We start from the raw sequence: 24,668 nt of genomic DNA, 5'->3' as shown, positions 1-24,668 counted from the left end.
TGCTTAGAAATAAAAAAATGTGATTGCGGAAAGTACTAAAATAATCTTTAAAAAAAGATTATAAAATTAAATCCACTATAATGCATCTCAGTTTATCCTTGAAGGTTGGTTGGTTGTTTTTGTTTTACGGCATATCAACCCTTTTCGGGTTATTTAATGCCAAATCCAAAGATTTTGAAGAAAATTTTTTTTTTAATAGAATATATTTGTTGTTTTCACGTCAGTTTCTATTTAACCCATAGTTGGGACCCTAACAGGTACTACCACTCAGAGTGGACCTGGGAGCAATGGTAATTAAAGGGTGGCTCCACACTCCCCAAAGCCCACAAGCGGGGGCCTCACCACTGGATATAGTTTAAGGTCATATCCAGGACCCCCATTGAGGGACTTTTACCCTCTGCAGGGGGGCAGTCGGCGTATTCTAATGCCCCATCGACAGGGCCTTATCCTTGAAGAAGCAAACCATTTTGTTAATAGTTGGAGAAAAATCCTTTTTAACCATTTAAATAGCTTAAAATTAGTTATAGTTTTATAAGAAATAACAATTTGTTTCAAGTAATAATTTAATGACTAAATGATAGAGTAATAAGTAAATTTAATATTCAGCATGATAATAAAAATAAAAAAACTTGCTAAAACAAGTTACCCGATGACTAGGTCCAGCTAGTATTAATATAAAAATTCAACCCCAATACACATTTTTACTAAAAATTGAGAAAAAAATGAAATGCTACTGTAGACATAAACATCAAAATACAATCATAATTATTCACTCCTGAGATGCTATAGTTGATAATCACAATAGATAAGGAGAGATTAATTCATTCAATTTAATCATAATCATTATCAGGAGGAGGAGTAAGTTGGTGTGTGGGGATAGGAGGAGTAAAGGCAACTGAATAACTACATTCATGGGCCAGGAATGCAGAAAAACTAAACTCTCCCTCTGCTGCCAGTCATAATTCCATTAAAATGATCAAACCTTACAGCATAGTTGATTGGCTAGTTTGTGACAGTTCAGTCTTCTGAGGATCACAGATAACTTTTCTGATTTGGAGAGAGAGGGGGGGGAATCTATTGATTTCCCATGCATGTGCACCTTTTGTCAAGCAATGAAAGCCTATTTCTGGAGAATTTTATGATAATGCTAGCAACGAGGGCTGCACAACTTCAAATAGATGATAGCTGACAAAAATGATGTGAAACCAATGCAGAAAGAGTTGAGCCAAGTCTTCAGATAAATATGCTACCAAAAGCAGCATCACTTGAGATGAGCAAGAAAATCCCATTTAGAAAACCTTGTGGCAATCAGTTTCAACTCACCAGCCCAGACGAAATGACTGCTGCTATTTAATGATAACAACTCCTGTTAGCCAATGCAGTTAGCAAGATAAAAAGGAAAAAAATATTTAGCCATTTATTTTTTAGATAATATCCTTTCATCATATGCACCCCTCTCTTTTACACACTCTTTTCCAGTAAGTTTAAAGATCTAAAGAAAGAGAATGTTTTCATTATTAGGTCATACAGTTTTATGGACACAGCAGGAGTGATAGAAATTTTATTTATGTATAAAAACATTTTATGTATCTAAGTGTAAATGAACTATGTAAACTGATAATACAAAAAAAAAAAAAAAAAAAACCAAAAAACCCAAAAAACAAAAAACAAACAAAAAACTCCTAGAAATTATATTATGTTATAAGGACATCGTGATTTAAGGTAGTATTTTTTCGTTACTCCGCAAGACTACAAGCAAACAGTAAAACATACAACTGTAAACAGCAGAGATTATAATAAATCAGTGTAGCTTAACTTTAAATGAAACATGTTTAGACAAACTATTAACATTAACAATGTAAAATATTTTGCTTATATTAAATAATTGTAAACATCTGGTTGTACACATGGGGGGGGGGGGGTTTAGTACATTTCTCACCAACAGAAAAACATGAAATATATTACAAGATAAAAACTATGTCATAAATTCTGGAAAACAAAAATTCTTTCCGATTTATGTGTTTTTTCTAATTGTATTAAATATCAACTTTTGGCTATCAAAATTAAATATCCTATTTAAATATTGTTGCGTTAATTTCTTCATTTACATGTACACTTTCATCCTTTAATAATATTTCTCTATTGTTATAAAGACTGCTCCCAAATGAAAACAATGTCGATAAAAATATGAATGTCCATATTTCTCCTCTCATTGTTTGCTAAAATCTTTAATTAATCTAGTGATAATCTGCCAATACCGATTTAGGTAATCATGTTCTACTGCAAATATGCTAACAGTAATATCTCTGAACACAAACCATACATAGGATAAGGACATTAGTGCTTTGACAGTTTGGCATGCATGGAGGTTTTCTTATGAAAATTCACACAGTATTACTGAACAAGTCTTTAATATAATGATGGGGGTCAAAATTAGATGGTTACATTTAATGCTAACACAGAACTCCTTTACTTAAACAATTATAAAAAAAACTTTATCAACCACCAACTGCCATGTCCAAGAGTTCAATATTCAAACACTTCAGTCTAATATCAACAGGTAACATTAATTGGAATAAATATAGAAGGATACTGTCAAGTTTGTTGTGAAAAATGTGAGTTCCGTTTAACAATCTAAAAACTTCTCACCCCTTTCAGTATTCTATACCTCTACAAAACCACCATTCACTCATGCATGGAGTATTGTTGCCACATCAGGGCTGGTGAGCTAATCACTAGTCTTTTCCTCTTAGCACCAAAAAAGAAAGAAAAAAAAAGAGCCTCTAATCAACCAGCCTCTGTCCCATCGCCAGAATATTTCATTATGTTTGTTTTACAAGTACTTCAACAGAATGTGCTCTAATGAACTTGCTGTAGGTTCCCCCTCAATTCAAATAAATTAGAGGCAAACAGCAAAATCCCATGCCTTCACTATAGAGTTTACCCAGATGTCAGAAGGCTTATTTTAGTGAACTGCTTGCATTTAGAATTCCCTCACCACTTCCTGTTTCTCCAAGTGTATGAACAAACATGTTGCAAAACTCCCCACTTACAATGCCCCTTAATTCACATTACTCTCCTACGTCTCAATGGCAATATATCTTGTTTGGGGTAAATAAAATAAAAAATTTTTTTAAACTTTTGCAAAGAATATTAAATTAATATTTAAAAAAGAGCATTTTTATTGTGTAAATGAATATATTTAAATTTAATGTTAAACAAAAACAGTACTTTTATTATAATTCAAAGATTGCATGCACACACATGAAAAATGCTAAATACAAAGTTTTGACTAATTTTCTAATTCTGTGAACTAGTTTTGCAAATCTTTTCAAGAAACACACACATATAATTAAAGAAATTTAATTTAAAACTACCCATTTACTTTTGAAGATAAAAATGTGCAAAAACAATTCACAGAATTAGGAAATTAACACCTTCCATAGAAATTTCAGTGACTTAATGAAAAACATAATTTACTCAGTATTAAATACTACATAAAGCATTAATATTACATTACATTTTACATAAGTCATAACAAAATTAAAATTGCTACTTGTGAAAAAAATTTTTCCTTTTGTTCTTTTTCAATAAATTGTTGCACAATCAAAAAACTTCCAAAAAAACAACATTACTAGACTAGAATATAATTAAAATGTTTTAATTTAGCATAAAAGACTGAATTGGAATATTCCAAATATCCACTTCAAATTATCCTATAGATATTTATCAGTGCAATATCTTTTGATGTGAAATAATTCCTGGGACAATGCGGTCTTAAATTGGTTTGGGGAAAAAACAAAACTTGAAATAAAGTCTGATAATCAATGTTTTACGAATCAAGACAAAAAAAAGTCTGTTCAGATGTACACACATGTAAAATCAACAGCGGGAATATTTGGTCCTTTAAACAGAAATCTTTAGAACAAATAGCAATCAATACAAGAGAAATAAGGTATTGAGACTTACCATCTCTAGACATTCCCAGGAGTAGGCACTTCTGCAAGCGGCAATACTGACATCTGTTTCGATTTACTCTGTCAATAACACAAGCTTTGTTTCTGGGACATTGATAATTCACAGGACCTGACTGACTTCGACGGAAAAAGCCCTGTAGAATTTAATTACAATAAAGTTAGAATGAAACAAATAAGTTTAAATTATTTTCAATATTATGTTGACTAAAAGTTTACTTTTAGTTTCATTTACTAAGCATTTTTCTGTTTTTGACTACCCTGCTTTTCAGTTAAAGAATTTTAACATTCTCATACACACAATATGAAAGATGTCTGCTTGCTAACTGTGATAATACCTACTATATTTAATATCTCTCTCTCTCTCATATATATATATATATATATATAAATTCGTATTTCTGTCGTTCTGTTCACAATTTGATTAATATATACAAAAGGTTCCTTACTTTACTCTTTCATTTATTTCTATATATAGTATGATTCTTGCAAACTAGATACAATAAACAGATCATCTCATTTGCATATTACATTAAGAAAAATCGATTTTATTAAATAGCGGTATATAAGTTAATGTTTCTAGTGAGAGAATTGCTATAAGTGCTCTATTTAAAATCGTTATTTAATAAATTTTAAACAATAATTATATTGATAACATATTTAATTAAATTTATTTGGACTTATGGAACAATATCGATTTTTTTTAAATCTTTGTTTTAGAGTTATTTGCCCCTTCGGAACATAATCAAAAAAAAAAAAAATAAATAAAAAAAAACTATCACCAAATAAAATAATTTGGTAATCTCAATAAATTTTTAGCTTGAAAAATAATTCAGAGTAGATAGAAAAATGTTTGGCTTTTATTGCTTTTTTTAAATATTAAAAAAAATAACAAAAATAAAAAAACAAAAACAAAAAAAAACACGAAAACTCAAGAAAAAATTTCATGTGTTTGATCTTATTACTCTATAAATGGCTATACAGAAATCGGTAAATTTTTTACGATGTGACCGACCTAAAAAAAATAAAGATCTACATTTTTTGGTCTAATACGTTGAAATAGCCTTGTGAAAGAAATTTTGAAAAGAAAGAAAATTAACATTTTAGTGGGGGACCACTTTTCCATATTAATTTAACCTAAAATGAGCACCCACTTTTTGGCCACCGAGCATTCAACGAGATATGTCACCTCTAGCATGTTTTTTAAAGTTTGGAGATCGAGGGGGAGGGGAGACAAAACATGACAAATACAATTTGTTTTTTGGTGGTGGAGTCGGTAATTTCATTTAAAACATAAAATAAAGATAAATTCAATTATTTTTTATGAGACCACTCTGTACTTTCATCTAACAATTTCATAAACAAAACGAACCCTAAAATATGACAAATTGCATTAGGGTGGAGGTGGGGCATTACAATGACGAAAAATTTCATTTAATTGTTTTTGGAATTAAGTTTTGGTAGATGATTTTTTTTTTTTTAAGGAGTTCTGCCTACTTGGCTAATTTTTTTTTTTTTTTTTTTTTTTTTTTTGGCGATCGCATGGGCATTCGTTGCTTTTTTTTTTATTGAAACAAAAGTTGTAATGATTTATTTTTAATTATTTATTGTTTTTTTTTGGGGGGGGGGGCGTCTTCCCAGTGCTCAATATCCGGAGAATAGTTTCTTCTTTTTGTATCCCTTCTGCCGAAATATCTGGCGGAGAGGATTATCACATACTTCTTTTTTGGGGTTATTACATTTATATGTTTTTATCCGTTCTTTTATTTTTGGAATTGTTATAGGGGTATCCACGTTGCCCATGATGAAAATGATTAGTATAGCAGGTGTGTTCCAAACAGAACTTCATGTCAACCCAGGCAACGCCGGGTACCCATGCTAACATATATATATATATATATATATTCTTTATTTGTGCAGATTGTTAAAAAGATATTTTTCTAATAAAGAGGCCATTAAGGTGGATAAAACCACAAAAAAAAAATTATTTGATTTTAAGACTTAAACCATAGTGAAATTGCACAAATAATGCTGCCTTTTGTCAAGCAGTTGAGGAAATGACAAAAATATTAAAACTATGCAAGTTTAACTACAAAATTAAACTTGCTAATTCCATAACTTCAGTCATACAAGTTCTATTCTGACCTTTCTTTACAATAGTAAGATTTTGATTGCTTAAAAACATTTTGGGGGTCCGACTTCTAGCAATGTTTAAAAAGTTTCTTTAAGGAAACAAACTTATCAATTAACCCTCAATTCTTGTAATGGCGCTTTAAAACAGTTTTCATGTTCGTTCAACACCCAATGTATAAGAAAAAAGATAAAAATCTCCCTTTCAGGAAAAACTACAAATAAACATGAACTTTAACCAGAAACATACACTAAAAATATTTAAAATTTAATATTACAAAAAGAATTTAGATTTCCTATAGGTATTCTGTTGGCTTGAGATTGTATCTTTATAGAATCTGTCCCATTCCAACAGTTACCTAAAAACTCAATGTATTTGAAATATGTTGGTGGTTGCTATTTACAGAAATGATCAACACAGAAAATACTGCCTTAAAAATAAAAATAAAAAATTAAAAAAAAATAAAAAGTGTAACATGACTGTTTTTAGAGACTAATTAGATCGGACAAATTAGAATTAAAATTACATGAAACAATGAACAAAACTGATTGCATTCATTTCTACTTACATTTTAAACAAAAATTGGCATCATTAAGTACATCCGTCATTGTCATTCAATTTTGAAATAAATGCTGGTTGTCTTCCTATAAACCTGGCCACTATCATAGTAACCCCTTACAATCAGTGGCAATATGCCTTGTTTGAGAGTGAACAAAAGTAGGGGGAAAAATCAGAATTCCTTCTACATTTCTGTTTATGTTGTAAAATACAGTTATTTACAAAACTATGGAAGAAAACAAATGATTTTCTTAGCAGTTTGAAATTGCTGATAAACAGATGATGTGCATAACATCGAAAACATGAATGTACATTTTAACACTGGTGTTTACAACCATCTCAAGCAAATGGATGGTATCAAACTTAAAAGAAAAAGAAATAATAGGTTTGAGATATCAAAAACAAACATGATCTATTTGCTGTGCCTGTGTGAATCCTTTGGAATAATTACGTGATCAGCTCAGTGCTTGAATGAAGGTGAAGCATCGAAACTTTTCCCAACACAACAGAAATATCAAAAAACAATTATAATGATCGTTTAATAATATATCAACTACAGATTTATCACACTGACAAACCTGAATGTAGAGAATCAGATATGTGTTAGAAGTTTTAATGTATCTAGTATTGATCAACCTTTTTCCATATTAATTTATAATAAATGACTAAAAAATTTTGCACCAGTTACAGTAGTTGACAAACTAATCTATAAACTATGACATTTTTAAACATCTCAATCATTTCTGGCAAAAAAAAATCTTCCAAAATGTAATCAAAAATACCTTTTCAGGATGTGCCTAAACATCAAAATTTTATGCAACTTATTTGTACAAAACGTACAACAAAAATGTTTCTATTTTATTTCAATTAATATTGCTGAGTTTCAGATGATTTATAAGCATTTGAAGTTAGATAAAAGAACTGACAAAAAAAAAAACAAAAAAAAAACTTCATTCTGATGGATGTCTGTAGGTTTCTACTTAATAGCTTTCAGAATGTCCAAACTTTACAATAATATTCCATATTTTTCAGAGATCATAAAAAGAAAAATCTATTCAAACATACACCAAAACTTATATATATATATATATATATATATATATATATACATACACGTTTAATTATAAAGAAATATATACTTTTAATGTATATTTTCAATAATCTTTTTTTCCAAATTGCCACAATTAAGCTCAATAAAAATGTATTAACACTTTCAGAACATATATATTAGAAGTAAACATACCAAAACAAAGACACATTTATATTACACTCATGTTATTATATTATGGAAATTCACAAAGCAACTCAGAGACAAATTTATGTTCCTCGGAAAAAAGACAATTGAATATTTTTTTTCCCCTTGGATAAAAAAAGGATAAAATTTGGTGGAAGGAAATAGAAATCCTTAAAATATTGTACTGAATTCAAATATGGCGATATATAAACAAAAGTCTCCTTGTTGGCACTGGATTCCAATGGGGTTTTATCCCATAGAGGTTATAACAAATTATATAACAAGTAAGATCTTTACTGTTATGACTTAAGTATTTCTATTAACTTCTACCAGTTTTTAACCTTTTTAATTCAAGGAGAAAAATATGTCTTTTTTCCCCAAGGAACATAAATCTGTCTCTGATGAGTTTGGTGAATTTCCACTATTCAACGAAACATATGGAAGATGAATGTAAGATGAATTATACTACTAATAAAATAACACAAGTCTGATGTAAATGCATCTTTGTTTTGAACGACAGTTTCAAAAGCATTGATATAGAAATTACTCACACCATAAAAAAAAATCATATTTAGATTTGTTGTAGATTGCAAATACCGACTATTTCTAATCTACCGTGCTACTACTTGAAATAACTCCATTTAAATGTGTATCAATACACCCTGCATCTTACAATATTAAAAAACAAAATATTAAAAAAGGAAAATATTAATTAAGTACAGTTAGTCAAAAATAAGCTATAGTGCAATACTAACTAAATTTTTATATAAACAATAGTTTGATAACTAAAACCAATTTAGAAATATATTTACAAAACAAATGCAATATTATTTCACTCAGAAGATTTACAAATAAATGGAAAAAATAAGTACTGGTACATCTCATTAAATACTAACATCAAATAGGAATGTTAAAGTGTTTTTTTATTCAACGATTGTAAAAATGAAAAGATATGTATACTATGATAGCTTCAACTACAAAATAAAATTCAAAATATTTAACCTATAGTTTTTTTTTTTAATAAATTTAAAAAAAAAAAAACAAAAAAAAAAACACTGGATTCTAAAAAGTTTAAATTAGAAATTTACAATGATTTGCTCAAATTTTGAAACTGAAATTTTAACTGAAAAAACAAAAAAAATTATTTTTATTTATAAATAGGTAAGTTATGAAAATTTTATCAAATGAAACTTGATAATTATTATAATAGAAACAAATTTCCCAAATAGCCATTAATATTTTAAATCAAATACTTTGTTTTGTTTTAACCCTATATATATATATATATATATATATATATATTTATCGGATTCTATAAACTTGTTTTACTATCATAAATCTAACTTTATACATTGATAATATAAAAATATTCTAAATTATATGAAGAGTAAAAAAGTTCAATTTCATATTCTCAGATATGAATAACTAGAAGAGGAAAAATAATAAAGAAAACAGTTATGTGATATAAAAAGGTTTTTATTTTGTTGTAATGTTCAAATGCATGTATGTGCTTTTATGTTCATGGGAACACTGGCAAAAGTTGCATTGAAGCAAAATCATGTTACTATCTTTAAAGAATCATATAGCAGATACATTTGGAAAAAAACTATAGTAAATTATACTATTATATCACATGCAGCAAATTGCAACTACCCGACTTCTTTTTTTTTTTTTTTTACAATGTATTAAACGCCATCAATATAGATTATACTATTTTTCTAAAAAGGTACCATTAAGTACATTTATTGCAAAATGCAATACAGTACTTCAAACAGTAACTTTAGGCTTTATGATTTTCTTACTTTCTAATACAAAAATATACAAATTTCCAAAAAAAGAAAATGCCTGTTTTGCACTTTAAAAATAATGTTGCTTGGTTAATACATAATGGATATGCGAGTGACTTCATGAAGATTATGCATGTTCCTTTGAAAAACGAATGTTCATTATTTTTTATGGTTTCTTATCAAATGATTGGCTTCATTTAACTCTTATGCTTATTTCTATTCATCCATGATTCCTAAATTGTGTATAATTGCATAGAATTAAGGATAAAAATATTCTAGCACACGAACTTGTTTTTATAAACATAAAAACGTGATCTTGTTTGTGTGTGCAAAATTTCATTAATTTCTTTCTGAATATTTGGCCTACAGACTTTAAACTTGATATACAGTGTATTTGAACCTTGGTACCAACCACTCGATTTGGTTTTTAGTATGTAGAAATAGCTGCTAAGGGGCCAGAATTGGGGGGGGGGGGCAGTTGATCTTGGCAGGAGTAAATCGACTTCTGAACATGCATATACATCTTTAGTTTGAACTCAATTTTTAGCCATTTTATCTATCTGGCGAAAGCTCAGACGATAATAATGAAAGCTGAGGCACTAAATAATGACTATAGCTGGAGCGCTGAATGTTTTGGTTTTGATGCTGATGGCATAGAAGTCATTTTTCTTTTTAACTTTTGAAACCATTACTATATATACTGGGTACAATATAGTAATAGAGAATTTGCTTTATAAATAATAGTAAATATTAAATCTACATGAATTAAAATATATTTAAGCATATTTTATGACCAAGGAATGCCAGGCATCCTACTAGTAAATATGTAAAAGAGTACTTAATAACAAACATACTTTCATAATATATTATTTTGATTAAAAAATTCATGCTTAGCTCATCATACAAGGAATCTTTCACTGAAAAGTATCATTAAATATCATTGCAAGAACATTGTGGTGTTAATCAAATTGGTGTGTCTATCACTCTTTAATCATACTGGGAACATAAAAATAAATAATATATCTCATAGACAATTCATTTTACACAATTGAAAACAAATTGTTTCAAATTGGACCACCTGTAATCTGTTGAGTCAGTATTTTTATGTTGAGAGAGAGAGAGAGTCTGATAACTGGTGGACCGATCACTGCCTGCTCTACCATGAGATTGCAGCCACGTGAACGTCAAGGAGATTGACATCAGGCATCTCCGAGACCCCACACACCTTCACAACTTTCTACCAAAAAACTGCAAGAACTACTGTCCCGACCAACAAAGCAAAACATAATTGACCACTGAAACTTAAGGCTGCTGTCCAAGAAGCCACATGCACTCTTAAGAACAATTGGTGGAGGGAAAAAGCAAGGGAGATCCAACAACTCTCAGACCAACATAACACTCGCAGTTCCTTCAATGCCACAAAAGTCATCTATGGACTCTTAGCACAGTGTCAAGCTCCCCTCAAAAGCAAGGACAGGTCAACACTGTTCAAGAATGCCTCTGCCATCAACTCCAGATAGAACACTTTGAAAGGCTGTTGAATCTGGAAAACCGCCTCTGTGGTACCAGTTTTCAAGAATTCTGGTGAAAGAACTGACCCACTAAATTATCGCCCCATTAGCCTCCTCCCGCTTTTCGCCAAAATATTTGAGTCCTTAGTTAATCAAGCCCTAGTCCAGCACCTAACAGCTGCTAAACTCCTGACTGACAAACAATATGGATTCAGGCAAGCCCGTTCAACAGCAGATATCTTAACTGTAGTTTCTGAACGTATATACCGTTCATTGGATAAAACAGGGGAGGGTAGAGCGGTGGCCCTTGATATATCTAAGGCTTTTGACAGGGTATGGCACGATGGTCTTCTAAGGAAAATTGGATCATATGGAATCACTGGAAGAATTTATAATGTAATTAAATCCTTCTTAAGTAATAGAAAAATCAAAGTTGTCCTCGGTGGTCGTACATCCAAACAATATGACATAAATGCGGGAGTACCTCAGGGGTCTATCCTTGGACCTCTATTATTCCTGATATTCATAAATTACCTCCCTGATAAAATTGTTTCGGAGATGGGTATATTTGCCGATGACACCATTCTCTATAACAGATATGAGGGGAAAACAAATGAACACATATCCAAGGAAATGGCAGAAACTCTAGAGGATGACCTCCAATCCGTAGTGGAATGGGGACAAAAATGGTTGGTCACATTTAATGCTGCTAAGACTAAGCTTGTTTCATTCAATAACTACAAGAAATCTTCTCTACCACCAATAGCAATGGTCAAGAACACATTGCCTGAAAGTACTTCTTTTAAACTCCTCGGCCTAACGTTTACAGGGAATATGAACTGGAATAGATACATTGAGAGCATTGCCAAGGCTGCTGCAAGGAAGGTTGGCTCCCTCTACCATGCTAGAAAACTACTTACGCCTGACAGTATCCTATACCTCTATAAGGCAACCATTCGCCCATGTATGGAGTAGTGTTGTCACATCTGGGCTGGTGCATCTGCTGCTTGTCTCTTGCTCCTGGACAGGGTTCAAAAGAGAGTCGCCAACCTGATAGGTCCTGAACTGTCATCTAGGCTTCAGCCTCTGTCCCATCGACGAGATGTTGCATCCCTCTGCCTGTTCTACAAATACTTTAATGGTGAATGGTCTGACGAACTGCAAACACTTGTACCTCCCCGACGTAACTACCCCCGACAAGCTACTAAGTCTCATCCCTTTACAGTAGAGATCCCTAGGTGCAAGAAAGCCTTTTACTCCAATAGTTTCTTCCCCAGAACTGCGGGTCTTTGGAACTCCCTTCCGGGATTCTGCTTTCCCAACTGCAATGATATGCAGAAGTTCAAGTGTAATGTTAAACATCTTTCTACTCATCTCCCTTCATAATGACCCCGCTAATTAAGTCCCTAATAGTAGCCTCTGCTTCAAAGTGGCACTGTGCATTGTTTGGGGTGAAAATTGAATTAAAAAAAAAAAAAAAACACGTAGAACTACAGACTTAATATTCTCAATGTGTCAACTCCAAGAGAAGTGCAGAACAATATTAACCTCTCTATATGGCATTCATCAACCTGACCAAGGCCTTCGACTGTTCCAAGAGAGGTTTTCGAAAACACTTGCCACTTTTGGAAGACCCAAGAAGTTTACTAGGATCCTCAGGCTTCTCTACGAAGACAGGAATGCCACAATACTCTCTTCTGACAGCACGGACAAGTACTTCAAAGTTAAAATGGACATCAACTGGGGCTATGTCACTGCCCAGACACTCTTCACAATGTAACAGCCATCACACACATGGCCAAGAATGACCTTCCCCCCAGGACTCAACTTGTTTACAGGACAAATGGACGAGAGAAATTAAAAGCTCACGAGGTCAAAAAAAAACAAAAAAACTGCAGTCACATTCCTGATAGAATTCCAGTATGCTAATGACAACTGTGTGGCGTCCATCTTGTAAGAACACCTGCAACAAATTCTGAATTGGAAAAACACCTGCAGCATATTCTGAATGCCTTCAACTGTGCATATACACAACTCGACCTTGCCATTAATCCAACAAAGACTCAGATCATGTACCAACCAAAGCCTGGGGAAAGGGTCAATGCTGCAGCTCTCTCTCTCTCTCACCATCAGTGCTAAACCTCTGGAGAAAGTGGACCAATTCCATGCCTTGGAAGGCACCTGGCAAGCAATGTTGCCATCAAAGACAAAGTTTAATACTACCTAATGGCCATCTTTGAACCTGTGTGTTTCAAGACAAAGACATCTGGATAGACACCAAAATGTCTGTATACAAAACTGTTGTGCTCTAGATGCTTCTCTATGCCTTAGAAACCTGGACACCTATACCTGAAAGCGCTGGAGAAGTTTCACAAACACTGCCTACAGAGCATTCTAGACATCTCCTGGGAGAATTATGGCACATACCTCAGCGCCCTTTAGGAGGTCAACACCACCAGCATTGAGGTCACTGTCATTAGGAACGAACTGAGGTGGTCGGGCCATGTTGTCAGGATGTTGGATTCCTAGCTGCCGAAATAACTTCTACAGGCAGCTAAAAGAAGGAAAGTGTTCTCGAGGAGGCCAAAAGAAGCGATACAGGGATCTTCTGGCACAAACTTGAAATGCGGCATCAATACACACACACACACGTGTGAGACCCAGAATAAGGACAAACCTGGAGGCAGGTCATTGAAGGCACAGGCACCTCCAAAGCCAACTAATGCGTGGAAGAGAAAGAGGAAAGAGAGAATGCCCTCGAGCCAACTCTCCAAATGGAAATGGAACACTATGAAAGGCAGTTATCTCCGCACACACCAAAATCCACGACACGACCACCATCCTCACCACTAAGGAGTTGCCGAAAGGTGTGTGTGTGTATAAAATATACAATACAATATCTCACAAAATTAAACTTTGTAAAAGAATATATAGTGAAAGACAAAATGGAAAATAAATGCAGGAAGAAAATCTTTTCATTTAATCTTTTTTTTGTGTTTAAATATTTTTTTTTTTTAAATTTGACTTTCATTACACACACTATTAATTAACCTTATATAATCTCTTAGAGATTGATTGATAAAAAGCAGCAGCAGCACAGCAGTTACGATTGTAAGCATACATTTTACATTACTTTTCACTATCATTCATCTTTTTCAAGTAAATATATTTCTTGCTAATAATTATGAAGTGTACTGGTGACATGCAAGTTAGTAGTTTATACTTAAATAATCACCATAAAACACTTAAAATATCCAAGACATTAAAATTTTATTATTTCTGTCAGTTACATTATATTAGTTACTTTAATTTATGACTTCCATCAAAGAAGTGCGTATTCGGAGGTGTGATTTAGAAGTAATACCAATCTTTTATCATTTTAATAAATGCTAGCAAGCAATAAAAATGGATAACTTACAAGGTGCTTTCAATAGATTCCCAGACCTTTTCTTTTGCATAAGGCATTTAAAATTGTTGTAGATTGTTTCAAGAATTCAGTATGCTATTGCTATACATACTAGGAGATGACTGACCAATTTTATGATTTCAGGTTCAAATGAACAACTAATGCAAGAATTGGAACATACCCTACTCAAGCCTGATTGTCACAGGTGGTGAATATCAAAAATGCAATTTGGACATGAGGACACTTTAAAAGAACAATATGCAAGAAAATTCTGTTTTGAACTTGGAAAAATGCCACACACATGTATAGAATGCTTCAGGCTACTTTTGGATCATCTTGCATGAATGGAGCATCAGTTATAGAGTGGCATAAGAGATTCAAGGAAGGCAGGGAATCTATGAGGGATGATGAAAGGTGTAGAAGGAGTAAAGAAGTCCACAAAAGTTGATTGACGAAATAAAGAATTCCATGGTTAAGAATCGTCATGTCTATAGAAACAATAAGTGCACAGTTTGATGTCAGTATGGGAACTGTACACACAATTATTTGTGAGGAACTGAAGATGCAGAAGATTTGCGCAAAGTTTGTCCCAAGGATGCTTAGAGAAGACCAGAAAGAAAGGTTTTCATGACAGTAGAAAGATGCTTAAAAGCTGATCAATTTAGATCTCAGTCTAGACCTTGCTCCCTATGACTTTTGGTTATTCCCTAAACTCAAGGAAAACTTTAGAGGCTGTCGGTATGAGACATCTGAGGAGATAAAAAAAGCTGGGATGAGAGTCATTTATATGCTCACACTTTCATGGAGCCTTCCAGAAGTTGTTGGAATGGTACAAGTGCATTGCAGCCAGAGGAGATTACTTCGAGGGGTGGTATTAGAGTTTTATGTGTGTACTATCAATAAAAGTACTCATACAAGAAAAGTCTGGAAACTTCTTTAAGGCACCTCATACAAGAATTTTTAATGTGCCAGAGTCAAAATTCATCAAAATAAAAACAAAATATTGTCAGTAATATGTTTCTTCAAAAAATACATACACTTAATTCAAACATGTACATTTATCCATGTTTGTTGACATCCTTGTTTCTCCAGAGATAATTTTCTATGCCTTAGATTAGTCTGTTAGTGAATTGGTGCATCTTGCACTTATCAACTAGTCAAAAACAATTGAATTAGAAAATTCATGAGTTTCAGATATCACTTAAAACACATTTCTTTGAGAAAACTGCTTGCAATTAGTTTAGAATCATCTATCAATATGGATTTAGGCAGGCTCGTTCCACAGCAGATATCCTAACTATAGTCTCTGAATGTATATACCATTCACTGGACAAAGCTGGGGAAGGTAGAAAAGTAGCCCTAGATATATCTAAGACTTTTGACAGGGTTTGGCACGATGGTCTTCTAAGGCAAATCAAATTATATGGTATCACTGGAAGAATATATAACATAATTAAATCCTAAAGTAAGAGAAGAATACAGGTTGTCCTCGACGATCATACATCTAAACAATGATATAAATGCGGGAGTACCTCAGGAGTCAATTCTTGAACCTTTATTATTCTTAATATTCATAAATGACCTTCCTGATAAAATTTTCTCTGAGATGGGTATATTTGCTGATGACACCATGCTCTATAACAAGCACAAGGGGAAAAAAAACACATATCTAAGGAATTGGCAGAAACACTAGAGGAAAACCTCCAATCTGTAGTGGGATGGGGACAAAAATGGATGGTCATATTCAATACTGCCAACACTAAGCTTGTTTCATTCAATAATTACAAGAAATCTTCTCTGCCACCAATAGCAATGGCCAAAAACATTACCTGAAAGTACTTTTTTTAAACTCCTCAGCTTGGAACAGATACATTGAGAGCATTGTCAAGGAAAGGTGGGCTCTCTCTACTGTGCTAGAAAGCTACTTATGCCTGAAAGTATACTGTACCTCTATAAGGCCACCATTCGCTCATGTATGAAGTACTGTTGTCACATTTGGGCTGGTGCATCTGCTGCTTTCACTCCTGGACAGGGTTCAAAACAGAGTCGCCAACCCGATAGGTTCTGAACTGTCATCTAAGCTTCAGTCATGTTGTATCTCTCTGCCTATTTTACAAGTATTTTAATGGTGAATGTTCTGACCAACTACAAGCACTTGTACTCTCTTGACCTAAATAACCCTGACAAAACTGACAAGCTAAATCCCACCCCTACACAGTAGAGATCCCTAGGTGTAAGAAAGCTTTCTACTCCAATAGTTTCTTCCCCAGAAAACTGCTAGACTTCGGAACTCCCTTCCAGGATTCTGCTTTCCCAACTGTACTGATATGCAGAAGTTTAAGTGTAATGTGAACACACATCTTGCTGCCCACCTTTCTTTCATAATATCTCTCCAATTTATGCCCCAGATAGTAGTTCCCTACTGCAAAGTGGCACTTTGACTTATTTGGAGTGAAAATTGAATTTAAAAAAAAAACAAAAAAACTTGGATTATTAATTCTAATCTTTACAATAAAAAAATCACTTTCTCAAAACACTCTTTGCTGGTAAGTAATAAAATATGCTGTTCAATAAAGTTAGTGTAAATGTTTTTCTGCTTAAATTGTGCAAACATTTTTTCTCAACTTTATGACAATTTAAAATATCAAGCGATTGTATTTGAAAGAAAAATCAACTCTAAAAAAAGATTATTATTTGACAACAATTTAAAAATTCTCAAATGTATTATTCATCAAAGACATAGCTAACTTAAACATGGAGCTTCAACAAACAATTTAAATAAAAAAGTTTGATTCTTCTTTTTGAAAATATTTTATGGCATTATACAACATACTTTTCAAATACTCAAGACATAAAATTTGTCATTATGTTCACAGGCCCTAAACAAAGTGTGTACAGCGCTAATAATTAAAAATGTAATGGTTGAAAATTGAGGTATAAATTCAAAATAAATGCCAAATATACAGCATTAACTACAATGTGTACAATACAAATATAAACATTTTTATATTGATATTTTATGCATATTATTATAAGGTAACGTTGGTTGGTTATGCTGAAGGATGTCAGGAAATGAGCTGGGGTGATTATTGCTGGAATCAACGATGGTGTCATGTTCACAATGAATATTCTTGTTGGATCAAAGATGAAAAGAAAGAAATGTTGCTATCGATAACAGGGGTATTTAGTTCTCTTTCACTGCAAGAACTGTGACACCAGAGTTGGAAAGTGGGATTGAGAAGTCAGTACCCCGGAGAAGGGATACTCTAACTTGCAAAAAGTGTCTGGGAAGCCCCATCAGCATTCACCGGTAAGGGCGCCTCAAGTGATTAGCAACAAAGTCACTCCTTCTCAAAGAGAGAAGGCAAAGTCTGGGAGGGGGTCAGGATGTGATAGATGACCCCATCCCCATGTGTGTAATGGTGTATGGATTTAATAGTAGAGGAATTGAAAAGGCAAAAGGTTGCATAATGATGATGAGGAAACATACCGTTATATATTAACGAAAGAAGTGCAATTTATTTACATAAATATACATAAAGAAGCAGTAGAAAGAATAAGAGTTTGTTAGAATAAGAGTTTGTTACTTGCGCTTGGTAACTGCGAAAGGCTGACTGGCTAGTCAGGGGGGGTTGTGGTGGCCTATTGCCACCGGACCGGTGTTTGTTACATTTTGACTACTTGAGGGTTCGGCGTGAAAGAGAAAGAAAAATGTGAAAAGGAAATGATGTAGCTAGGTCGCTCTTCTGAGTTAAAGGGCGACAATCGGGTTAGCCTGGGAGTTTTAACTCCCACAATACTCCCTTCCTAGTTAGCTGGAAGCTGGAGAAAAGAAAAGATAATGGGAGAAAAAACGTGCATATATGTGTGTGTGTGTGTGTGTGTCCACTGTATAGAGAACGAAAGAGAATCTTTTTTATTTATTAAGTATCAACGTGAAAAAGGAGCTGCGACGTTAAAGGATATTAGGAAAAAATGTGTTCAAAATTTGTACAACTGTAAGATGGTCACAGGAATGACGTTATGAGTTTTGGAGTGCGAGTGTTGCGGTCATAGACTGTATTACTGCAGAGTCTATGAAGCGTGCGCAAGGGTCAGCACGGTAGGTTGAAGTTGGTTCGCGTTGATCGCGAATGCCTCGACTACACGCTTACAGTCACAAGCAAGTCTGCGAGGAAATTGGTCCATCCGTAGAGAGGTGCTCGGGCGTACTCAGTGGGTCGGTACGGTCTGAACGTCCAGGATGAGTGTATCAGTGTGCATGATGCAGCTTACTCATGTTAGCTGGGGAACTTCAGTGAGGTGAGATGAGGTGAGTCGTGAAATCCAGAAGTTTACAATATTTGGTGAACATCTTTGAGTTGGTTGTCGCGTCTTGTTAGAAAAGGTAAGGTGTTGCTGGAAGGATTAATATGCCGTGGAGAGGCTTGCTGCACGTAACATGGTGGAGAGGCTTGTTGTTGCTTTTTCCTTTTTATAATTGTGGAAAACTGGAGTTAAAATAGCGTGAGAGTTGCTACGAGTTTTTCAGTGGGCTTGTTGCCACACGTTCTCTATGATTGAGTTGAAAGCTGAAATATTTTTTTATATTCGCACATGGCAAAAAAATATTTCGATAAAGTGAAGAAAGTTTAAAATTGTGATACGTAGCTAAAACGCATATGTGGCGGAATGTTTGAAGCTTCGTCGTCCACAGCAAAAGCCATATATAAAACGCGTGCGTGATGGAATGTTTGTTAGACTTTGTCATCCACAGCAAAATTCATACATAATTTCTGGCATTGAAAATACGTGGAAAACACGTTGAAATTGCTATGGAAGTTGTTACGATTCTCGTTTAAATAAGGAAATAATTTTCGTTCATTGTAGCAGTGGACGTATATCGCTGGAGTTACGTCTGTGCCGTAGTGTGATGTTTGTTCGTTGCAGGTGCTCGCTCCACACGTGCGTAATCAAGTCTTGTTCATAGGATGTCTTTCCCGACTGAGGTAAACAAGAACTGGTCCTCAGAGAAATAGTTTAGTTGAACAAACTGGTTATTAAGAATGAAGGCAACAGGAAAAATTGACCTTTCAGGTTCACAAGGTCATATTTTGCTTTGGCTGTGACGGAGGACAGAATAAAGAAAGTTTGAGTTAAATGATGAGAAAAGAACAGATAAGAATATTTCAGAGCACACGTATTCATGACGTAATTAAAATTATTTTCCTGTTTGGATTGTAACGGAAAAGTGCACCGTTTGCGAGAAAATCAAACTGTTCGTGAAGATAGTAGTCCGTTGGTATCATCAAAGTTTTTAACAGACATCGTTGTTTAAAGATACACTTCGTTATAAAAAAGGTGAATAAGAGAATAAAATGTCTATATTTTTTATAAGTGCATGAATATAGATAAAACTTATCGTTTGTTCTGTTTTATTATAATTATTTAGGCTACGACGAAAAAAATTTTTTTTTTTTTCTTTCGAGGGTGCTTTGTTTACATTTGATTGTCCACGAGTAGTAAAAATCAAAATGGCGGACGATATATAATTGACGCACGTGTGTTTAGACGTAACATTGAAAATGCGATGAAAATGTTTTTTTGTTTTTTTCCCCCTTTTTTGCGTTTTTTGTTTTCTTTTTCTTTTTTTGAGTATATTTTGCTGATTATTTAACGATATATCGGTATGTTTCATTTGCGATAGTGAGAACGTTTTAAATGTTTTGGGGAACAAAGATTGTTCAGCGTTAATGATAAATGTTTGTTAAGTCACCATTCTTGAAAAAATATCACGTCGGCGGTCTACCAATCTGTCGGAGCAGGATGGTCTGCTGTGTGATAGATGACCCCGTTCCCATGTGTGTAATGGTGTATGGATTTAATAGTAGAGGAATTGAAAAGGCAAAAGGCCGCATAATGATGACGAAAACATACCGTTATATATCAACGAAAGAAATGCAATTTATTTACATAAATATACATGAAGAAGCAGTAAAAAGAAGAAGAGTTTGTTACTTGCGCTTAGTAGCTGCGAAAGGCTGACTGGCTAGTCAGAGGTGTTGAGGTGGCCCATTGCCACCGGACCGGTGTTTGTTACATCTTGACTGCTTGAGGGTCCGGCGCGAAAGAGAAAGAATAATGGAAAAAAAGGAAGTGACGTAGCTAGGTCGCTCTTCTGTGTTAAAAGGCGACAATCGAGTTAGCCTGGGAGTTTTAACACCCGCAGGATCTACTAAAATTGCACAGAACCAGCATTACACCACAATCAACAGGGAATGAACAGTTCATTACAGGAATGATCTAATCCCAGTTGATTTTGAGGGCTGAGGATAAAAATGTGTTTACAAGAAAACAATTCATCAAAAGTAGATAACAAATCTGTTCTTTTATGTCTACTTTATCAAAGTTTAAAAACAAGGTGCATAAACTCTAACAATTTTCTAATGATGATTAAATGACCCCTTTAAAGAATTGCTTAGCCCTGAAAAATTATTTAAAAGCTCCCAAATAGTGAACTTATATGAGCAAAATCAAAGCACATTTTGTGCAATAATAATACTGACTGCTTACATGGCAAGGAAAAGACCAGCGAACTGGCAACACAAGCAGGCTGATTACTGCTGCCAAAAGCATCACCAAAATTAATATAAAAAGCAACAAGCAGAAAACAAAAAGAAATGAGAAAACCGAAATGGAAAGAGAAGCAGATACACAGAGGATTTATAAAATTGACCAAAAAAAATGATATGTGAAAACACACGAACATTGCTACGAAAAGGAGACTCTAGAGAAACAAAATTATTAACGGTCACACAAAATAACATGACAATAAATTTGAAAAAAGCCAAAATATACAAAACCCAGGAAAACAATAACTGTAGACTGAACAAAAAGACGAAACGGTAAACCACATAAGTACTGACAGTAAAACTATCCAGACAAATGCTACAAGCATAAACTGGAGTCAATATGTGAAAATAAGATATAAAATTCTATAAAACCTGGAAATAGAAATGAGCAAACTCATTTAAGACAACCAGATTTATAATAGTGAAGAGAAAACATGTAAAATAGATTTTGCATTCCTGCAATTCACAAGGTAAAGATCAGAAAAACTAAGCAAAGAATGCTAGAGAACCAAAGGTATTATGGAACATGAATAATACCAATAATACTAGGAACAATTGAAAAAAAAAAACTGAGAAAAAAGACTAAGAGAAATGGGAATCTAAGGAAGGATTGACACCTTACAAAACAACACTGGTAAAAACATATTTTTAAAAAATCCTTCAACGTATATAAACAGATAACACCAACCAATTAAAAATAAACTGAAATTGAACAATATTGAAAATACAACTTAAAATACAGAAGGAACTTTGCACAAAACAAAACCAACTGAAAATACCAGAGCGGAGGATAAGAAAATCTCAATCAAAGAACACAAAAATGACTTGGAATGGCTATTGAAAGAGATTGGAAGTACTGGAAATTTGGTGAAACACTTGTTCTTGCCAGTAAGAAATCACTGATAACTTGTGTAAGAACTTCTAGTGAGTAAATGATAATATAAAAATATCAAGATCTAAAATGGGAATTAGACTATAGACATTGCTAAAGAAGTTAAGATGGTTTCTTTTGTAATTGGAAGACTTGAAACAACAAGCCAACACCATAAATGGTTTAAACAGATCAACGGGGATTTTTTTTACACTTCTGCAAAAGGTTTGCCTGTTAGGAACAGCAAAACCAGTTATGACGTTTGTTCCGATTCATTCAACACTAAGGTGAAAAGTTTACCAGTACAGTGAGTGTTTAAGTTGAAATCATCATGTTATTTTTAAAAATAAACAAATGTCAGAGTATCAATTCAAAGAATGAAAGAATTTCAAAGACAAAGAATGTTTAATGATGCAAAAATCTGTAGTCATAGTGAACAATCCTTTTTTTTTTTTTAGATGATTGATATTTTTATGAGTTCGGTAGTTATTCTGGATAAAATGGCATTTGTGTACTTTTAAAATAGAAAATTAGCACTCCATGTCTCTAGTGGCGATTTTAGTTGAAAAATAGTTGCAAATGAAAACTGATGCTATCTTCTCTTTAAAAGGGAGAGTACAAGAGGATGGATTTGATGTAATAAATATGGAATGAGGATGATTTGATTGAAACTGGAAATATCCTCGAGGACACTGACCAATTGCATAACAGAACAGTTTATCATAGGAAGTGTTCTGTTATTTTACTATAGTGATTGATTTAACATGGGGTGGAGGTGAAATTATTATAGAGGAAAATAAAAATTAGTTGCAGTTTTATACTAATATGCTTCAATGAATAATTTTATGGCCAAACAATACTGTAATAATTAAAATTAGCCTTTAAACACCATAAAAAAAAAACCCTAAGTAAGACTCTCAACAATAAAAATAATCCATTTTTGTAATATCTTAATAAATATAGAAATTATAGTTTTGCTAATGAGGATTTAATATCTGTCTGAAGTCAAAATTCTATTTCAGACTATTGTACAATAATCTGAAAAAAGTAGAAGGGTAGTGCAGTATTTGTTATATTGTCATTACTATAGGTACCTCCAACACACACCAGTTTTACACCCCCCCCACTGTATGTAACACGATGTAACAGTAATTTAATATTATCATCCTAACATTTTTTACCATTTAAAAGAAGCTTCAAATAAACTTAATATTTTTTAAAATAATGAAAATGTGAAACAAAAATCGTATTTACATTATCGACGCTTTAAAACAATGTTCCTATGTAGTGACGTTTTTGAAGCTGTTGACATACCCATGTTTTAAAAATCTAGCAAAAAAACAAATAGTTATATTTTCCTGAAATTTTCGATATTCATTCATTACATAATAAAAGTAGGTTTCGTTAAATATATTAGAGGAAATATTTTTTTAAGGTGTTCTACCCCACCCCATATTTCATGTTATGAAAACTAAACAAAAATGTAGGTTGATAAAAATTTCAACATTTTTTAATGCTAAGAATATCAAATAATTAAAAATTAGTTATTTTTATATATATAAAATCCTGTTATTTATGTCACTTACCTTACAGTTGTAAATAAAATTGGACATAAAATCAATATTATGTTAAAGAATAAACACTTTCTTGATAATTTCTTTTTTCGGTAATTATTTGAATTAACAAAAAAAAAAAAAAACGGAATTCTAAAAAATAATTAGTTTTAAAAAGCTTTAAATGATATTAAATTCAAATATTTCGCGATATGTTAAAACAAAGATTTTTTTTATAACAAGTTTGCAATATTATAAAAAATATATTTATATAATAGAATATGACTCTTGAGATAATAAAAATTGTAAATCCAAAATCGACCTAAAAAAAAAAAAAAAAAAAAATGCATTTTGATTTTATTGTTTAAAATGATAGAGGGTAATCATTATTTTCTGGCACTTTTTTCCAAAAAAGTATGAAGACCTGTAAGCAACATTATCTTTAGATACATAAGCGTCAACAGAAGACATTAAAATTAATTTTATTTTATTAACTTTTGTCTTTGTAGTTTGGTAAAAAAATCTATTTGTTTTACGATGTAAATATGAAAATCCGATAGCAAAAAAATGTTACTTCCTTAACACTTATAGCGCCGATGACCATCCATAGAAATTGACTCAGAAAATTGTAAACATACGAAATGATGACATAAAGTAAAAGGATGACGTTTTACACACCTACATTACTATTATTAACATAAATTTAAAAAGAAATATCATTAAGAATGAATCAAAAACATTTTATTTTGCTTTACTCACTGCTTTTGTTATCCGCATTTAAAATACACACAAGAAGCGTTTTATTGTAAATATTTGCTGCAAGGTAACTGAAGCAGAATAATCAATGTTTAATTTAATGGTCTCAAGTTTAAAATGTAGAAGCCTTTGCTCCGTTCCAGTCCACTTACATTCAAGATGAGAAACACAATCACTCTACTCACAACCAATATTCAGGATAATTAAAATACTTCTTGTATTAAATATTTTTTAAAAATGTATATATGTTACAAATGAGTAACTAAACAAAAATAT

The 24,668-nt window shown here is 32.7% G+C and overlaps 1 protein-coding gene across 6 annotated transcripts in view; it reads right to left on the bottom strand.

Moving 5' to 3' along the window:
* LOC145288909 (putative nuclear hormone receptor HR3) overlaps positions 1–24,668 on the bottom strand; it is a 938,903-nt gene that overhangs the window by 134,761 nt on the left and 779,474 nt on the right. For 5 of the 6 annotated variants that reach the window (XM_080136367.1, XM_080136371.1, XM_080136368.1 and 2 more), the window contains one exon: positions 3,970–4,111. In XM_080136367.1, coding sequence (XP_079992493.1) covers positions 3,970–4,111 — 142 coding nt within the window. Of the gene's footprint in view, positions 1–3,969; positions 4,112–20,598; positions 20,780–24,668 lie in introns of those variants that run through there. The other variant, XM_080136372.1, reaches the window with a different exon arrangement.

Source organism: Euprymna scolopes, chromosome 2, assembly GCF_053919585.1.
Source record: "Euprymna scolopes isolate OS-2025 chromosome 2, ASM5391958v1, whole genome shotgun sequence".
Classification (NCBI taxonomy): domain Eukaryota; kingdom Metazoa; phylum Mollusca; class Cephalopoda; order Sepiida; family Sepiolidae; genus Euprymna; species Euprymna scolopes.
This window is presented reverse-complemented; position numbering and strand designations above follow the sequence as displayed.